The sequence below is a fragment of the Asterias rubens genome, chromosome 19 (assembly GCF_902459465.1).
Source record: "Asterias rubens chromosome 19, eAstRub1.3, whole genome shotgun sequence".
Lineage (NCBI taxonomy): Eukaryota > Metazoa > Echinodermata > Asteroidea > Forcipulatida > Asteriidae > Asterias > Asterias rubens.
The window spans coordinates 3,535,448-3,542,041 of NC_047080.1; the positions used below are offsets into that span (position 1 = coordinate 3,535,448).

Here is a 6,594-nt window from a genome sequence, read left to right on the forward strand (position 1 = left end):
CACAGCATTTACAAATGCGCACTAAATCTGGTGTAAAACCATTCAAAGGCGCCGGAAAGCAAGTGTGAACAGGTGTGTCTTGAGTTGCTACTGAGAGGTGGAGATGTTACGTATTTCCCTGAGGTTTTCAGGGAGTGAATTCCAGAGCCTGGGTGCTGTAATGGAAAAAACCTTGTCACCGTAGCTGGCTAGACGAGATCGGGGAACAAGGAGCATGTTGCTTGGTCTGTCAACCGGTTTTAAATGGAGTGAAGGATATTGCCGCGTATAGTCTACTCTATGAACGGACTGAGAGAAATAAGTATACAAATTTGTGTGTTTTGTATCGGAGCGAGCGTGGAATTGTTAATATACAGAGAAACACTTGAAACATAACACAACGGTGTCAGAAGAATCCCTTAATGGTACACTCATGTCAGCATGTTATCAAATAAAAATTATTTTGTAATGGAAAAAAATGATCTTTGTTAAGAATAACAATTTTTTTTGTATTGCTATGTACCAACTAAATGCCTTGTATAATCATCAAACTTCCTGTTTTTGCAATTTGCCATTTCTCTCTTAGTATCGTTCTATAAGTAGTTGGTTTTACCAGTAGTTTGTGTAGCTTTGTACATTGAAGAAACTTGAATAAATTCCCCCCCCCCCCCAGGGGGAAAAAAAAAAATAAACAAGTTTGGGAAATGGCACTTCTGAAACGGAGCTCTCATATCGTACTCAAAAGTTTTCAGAAGATCTTCCCCACAAACAGGCAGTTTTGAGGGTACCGACTTAGGGCGGCACAATGCGTCACACTCCTGTTGAGCTTTACCGACTGTACAGTGCGTTATTCCAATGGTGATGGTGTACATTAATGTTTTCAAAATCATATAGGGTTTTTACAGTGCGTAAACTCAATGAGAGTTTTGAATATTGCCTGACGGACAGCATCCATTGAATACGTGTCTTACTTCCATGTTGTCATGGTGACCTACTGTGAAAACGACGAATCGTGGATCTCTCGGATGTGCTTCAATTGGAGCTTTGAGAACAAAACGAAAGAGAGACCCAACATCGAAGCAGGCTTTACGCAACCTCCGTGCGAAACAAAAAAGGTTCAAGTCAACAGTTTGTAATAGCGACTGATAACCCGCGTGATGTATAACAACCTCGCTCACTTTCTTGACAGCCTCCAAGATGGAACAGGCAAGTGCTCCGATCCTCATCTTTCGAACGATTTTCATCACAGTAGACGTCTTCTCGACGGTATTGGGCAACATGATGTCCGTGATAATCATCCACAGATCCCATGGGTTCTCAGAAAGTACCAAAGTCCTCATGACCTCCCTCTGTACGGCAGATTTAGGGGTTGGGCTTACCCTCGCTACCTCCATCATCTCATCAGGGTTGGATAGGTGGATTTTTGGCGAAGCCTGGTGTAAAATCACAGCCGGGTTACTGGCTCTTTGCTTGAGTATGTCAGTGATTTCCCTATTAGGGGTAAGCGTGGACCGCCTGGTTGCGATACGCTGGCCGCTGAGACACCCAGCCTTGATAACGGAGCGAAGAGTTCAAGTGACATGCGTCGCGTTGTGGGTAATCAGCGTAGCATTTGCCGCTGGGATTGTTCTGGTGGCGAACGAAGATACAAATATCTATTTACCAGTGGCGACAGTATGCTTTATGGGTTATACACAAGATACCGCATTCGTTGGAATGGAGATATTTTACACATTGGTGCTATGTGTGGTTCCATTGGGTACAATTGTGACGATTTATACCACACTGCTACACATCAGCACCAAGCACCAACGGCGATTGCGTAATCTCAACCTCCCACGGGACCACCGAGATGAAAGTGCCGGCCAGGAACCCACAAGTTCGGGTAGTAGAGTCACCACTGCTACCACAGAGAGCAGCAGAGACGGAGGTGCCACTTCGATGAGGAAAACCATCACCAAGAACAGAAAAGCCCTCAAAATGTTCCTGGTTGTTACCCTCGGTTTCTCACTGTGCTGGATGCCTCACTTTGTCGTGAGACTTTACGGTACCTCAACTGGAGGAGATATACCCCGTTGGTTGAAGTTCGTATACGTGTGGTTACCAATGTCTAATAGTTTCTGGAATGTCATTATCTACACCTTGATGAATGGTTCCTTTAGGATGGAGATGTTGAAGTTACTACGAAAAGTTGGGTGCTGTGGTGGGCAACGGGTGATACCTCAAACCGAGGAGCTATAAAGCTCATAATGCTCAAACTATCAAGTCTACGGCCGCCGTACAACCGGAGTACAACAATACTGCTATAGACCGTTATCACGGTGCAGCCATGTTGAATTATCCCATTGATATCAATGTTACCAAACCGAGGCTGAATGAATAACTAGTCTGGTTCCTAATTGCACGGTGATTATTAGCCTGTATTATTATTATTCGATACGAAGAACATGACAAAGACGGAGACAGCATGATAAAGTTCTGTGGACAAACCAAGCTTGCCACAAACCCCTCGGATGTCACCCGCCCAGAGCAGATGGTGCCGTCATTGCCGATGTCGGGCAAACAATCATGTTCAGCAGGATGGGTTTGATGTAAGTCCAGCCTGTGAGTGTGGAGCTGGGGCCGATTTCACAAAGCAATAAAATTCATCGCAAGACAAATTTTCAGTATCACCATAGAGATTTGTATTGTGACATCACACTTTACTTAGCAACTACGATTGATTTGAAGTTACGATCAATTTGAGACCTTTGTGAAATCGGCCCCCCCTCATAACAGTTGCCGACATCACCAGTGACTGCATTTATAACAGTTGCCCTGGTGAGCAGTCCCCAAAGATTGTACCATCTTATCGTATAGCCTATAATATCTGAGACGTAGTATAATATATCATCTTGTATGTACTTTATGTTGCAATTACTCTGTGGACAACCCTTTGTTATTTGTTATGACAATGTTATTTGTCAACACTGTAAATAGCACTGTGTGGACGTTTATATGTAAATCAAGATAGTGTTTCAAGTCCCTATTTAATCCAGACGGCATATTTTGGTTTCAGCATTAAAACACACACGCACATACGCACAAAGTAATCCGAAGATACTTTTAGAGTAAAAAGCTGGGTCAGACACTGCTCTAGAATTGCAAAGGTGTGGGTTCGAATCCCACTGTTGAGTTTGAAAATAAATGTGATTTTGAGTTAAAGAATTTAATTGCATCACGGCAATTTGTCGCATTCATTATTACTTTATTCATTCATTCATTTATTCATTTACTTCTTGACTTGAAACAAATTTTTCGATATTTTCAAAATAATATGGGAATGACAATCTTTACCAACAAACCCAAGTATCATTTGCCATGTTTTTGCAACCTTTCCATCTAGTGCGCTTACAGTTGAAAGTTTCGTCACTACGATGTTGGAGAGTAAATTGGTATCCTTGAATTCGCGCGTATTGGAACTTCAAGAAACCCGGTGAGTCTGTGTACGATGGGAACGACGCTCAACGTCGTTCCCATGGACGTGTATATACAAGCAATTTCACATGACATGCCTTTCTCCACTGTATGCTCCCTTCTATGCTGAGGGTTAGGACCTTGTCCACGAGGCAAATTTTTCAGGCAACTTTGAGGTAACCAACTACAGGACCACTTTAGTAGCACAATCCACATGAGTCATTTTTCAAACAGTGTCTTACGATTCCTAAGAGAACAATGTGTAAATATTCAAAATGTGAATGCACTTTCTTCTTGGAGAGTTTCTGAAACTGGTTGCCTGGTGCATATTGTCCCTTGGGACATGGGCCTTAGTGACGAGATTGAATGATACAGCACGTTGACCACGCAACTATATTGGTTTATATGTTATAATGTTCAAAAGTAATGATGAAGTTGTTATAGCTAAAACACAAAACGTGCTTTAAGCCTTTAAACGAATTTGTTCATTTTTTAAAGAAACATTTCATTCTGGCTTATTAATAAGTTCACGAGCAACAACAAAACACCAAAAACTTCGGAAAACACAGGCATGTTAAAAAGAAACAATCAATGGGTAAATGTTAACAAATTAAATATTTAATGGCTTTCATGTATAATATTATGATCGACCTAAATTCGATTGAGTTTTTTTACTTCATTTATTGTACACGTTTCTGTGAGTACAATCCATAAAGCCAGTGGGATTATAATAATATGCGTAAAAAATATTAAGCAAACGTGGAGCAGAAAACCAGTCACAGACGTTTGTGTGGTAGTGTGATAGGACTACATAATTTTGCCTGGTAACCTTCCTTTGGAAGCAAGTTTGTTTTGTGCTGCTCCTTGTGTGCTTAAGCAGCGCTATGAAATAAGTCAGGCGTCAGAAAACACCGCTTAAATCGATTGCCACAATCAAAATAAGCTCGACGATGCACAAACAAAATTTTCTTTTTCGATTGAGGTCGGTTGTTTTTACGCGAAGATTTTATTTTACATAGTGGAGGAAAGCTAATTTACTAAGGCGAACGCAATAATTGCACAGTGTGTATTACATTACAATACGCCTTGTTTTAAGCAGATTGCCAGGGTCTAACTTTCAGAAGACGTTTGTGGCGGGGGAGGGGGGGGGGGCTGCCAATGCAAATGTGCCTTTATCTTTTAAAAAACGACGGGGATAGAGGAGATACCTAATGTAGTTTCCCTTAAAGGCAGTGGACACTATTGGTAACCTACTCAGAATAATTACTAGCATAAAAACTTACTTGTAATGAGTAATGGGGAAAGGGGTGATAGTATTGTGAGAAACGGCTCCCTCTGAGGAAACGTAGTTTTCAAGAAAGAAGTAATTTTCCACCAATTTGATTTCGAGACCTCAGAGTTAGAATTTGAGGCCATGAAGTCAAGGTTCTGAAAGCACACAACTTTGTGTGACAAGAGTGTTTTTTTCTATAAATTATCTCGCAACTTCAACCACCAATTGAGCTCAAATTTTCACGGGTTTGTTATTTTATGTACATGTTGAGATACACCAAGTGAGAAGACCGGTCTTTGACAATTACCAATAGTGTCCAGTGTCTTTAATAAGGTAGGGTCATACGAAAATGTGTAATTTCTATCCGATTTAGGCAAAGAGAGAAAGACTTTCGATCGAGTCATCGGGCGACGCATACGGGCAGCGATGCCGCACCACGTGCTTGACGGACCTGTCCAGAAAGTCGAAGTAGTTCACGTTGAGTCTCGCAGCCAACTTGCGACCGAGTTTCTCCAGTTTGTGTCTTCGGATGGTTGATGACGTCAGGACCTGCTCCTCGAGGTGGAAGCCGTTAAGGACAACAGTGTAGTAGGTGTCGCCTGTTCCTGATGACCCGTTGGGGAAGAAGGAGAGGCAGAGATTGTGATAAGTTATCTCGACAACAAATACTCATTCCCCTAAAGTGCACCTTAATCTTTTTCTTTTGGCACCTTATCCACATGGCTGCTGACGTCACTTTCCCACCATCCCAGTTTAGCCCAAACGGGGCTGTAAAGAGATTAACTAACCAAGAACCAAGAACAGTTACTATGGAACACAAAAGTCATCAACGCTCTAATAAGAGCCAAACGAAAAGAAAAGGTGGTGAAGAAAGTTCAGTTTTAGATAGGGGGCAACAGAAATTTACTCCAGGGAAACCCACGCAGTCAAGTAGGGACTAAAAACCCAATCCAGATGTGCCCCAGGTGGCAGTCAAGGGTCCCAGAGGTGGAAGGCGATGCAAGACACCAACGTGACCACCCTACATTGAGCACTTTGTGTTGTTGTTGCTTTAAAAATCTAAGATGTTGATCACTCACCACTCTTCTGCCCAACAAGCCTGATATAGACATTGTGAATATGCCCTCTGTACATCAGTCTGCTTCCAACATGGAACTCATACTCGTGTCTCGCCGTGTCAATCACAATCCTCCTCAGATCAGAGTACACGAAAGTGGTGTAGAAGAAGACCATAATCGCCATGATGAAGTAAGTCAGAGATTGATCCGGAGGATTTGTTGCGTAGTAACCGACTGTCGAGATGGAGGTTACGAGGAGGCCGAATAGCGAGATCCAAAGCCAGGGCGACCGGAGTGTCACCTCGAAATGATCGGGGGAAGTTTCCGTGAATGGATGGATGGGGTTAGCCTCCAGCTTGGCTTTGAAGACTTCCTCTGGTGTGGTCCAGAAGTTCATGTCCCATGTGCCAAAGATACCAACGTGAGATTTCGACATTTTTGTTGGTTGAATGTTCGACTTGGTAGCCGAGATACCACTTGTGATGGACGCCTTTTTTTCTCAAGAACTATTCGCACCACCGAATGCGCTGACTGACAAATAGTTATTTGAGTAAAATTTGAAATATTACAGATTTTCGATTAAAAGCTAGAACTCATCTTTATTTTGTGAGGTATGCGGTTGTGGTATGGCCGCGCCGGCCAGGACACACATTATTTTTGGCGCGGGCCCGATGTTCCATAAGTTGAACGCATTTAACCGCGCCAAGATGCAATACAAATGAGAATATTATCATAGTAAAAAAAAAAATATTTTGCGTTACGCGCAAAGCGCTGGTGGTACGCAGTGGCTAAGGTCAAGCGCTCATTTTTTACAGGGTCATTACTGAT

At 42.4% G+C, this 6,594-nt stretch overlaps 2 protein-coding genes across 2 annotated transcripts; one reads left to right on the forward strand and one right to left on the reverse strand.

Moving 5' to 3' along the window:
• The first annotated feature begins 1,050 nt into the window (after positions 1-1,050).
• LOC117303021 (beta-2 adrenergic receptor-like) lies at positions 1,051-2,667 on the forward strand. Its single transcript, XM_033787054.1, has one exon. The coding sequence runs from the start codon at positions 1,177-1,179 to the stop codon at positions 2,218-2,220; it is 1,044 nt and encodes a 347-aa protein (XP_033642945.1). The 5' UTR covers positions 1,051-1,176; the 3' UTR covers positions 2,221-2,667.
• A 2,410-nt stretch (positions 2,668-5,077) lies between these two features.
• Positions 5,078-6,202, reverse strand: LOC117303022 (transmembrane protein 249-like). The gene is made up of 2 exons (XM_033787055.1): positions 5,788-6,202; positions 5,078-5,313 (listed from the first exon to the last, which is right to left on the reverse strand). The coding sequence occupies exons 1-2, from the start codon at positions 6,200-6,202 to the stop codon at positions 5,078-5,080; spliced, it is 651 nt and encodes a 216-aa protein (XP_033642946.1).
• Positions 6,203-6,594: the final 392 nt, after the last annotated feature.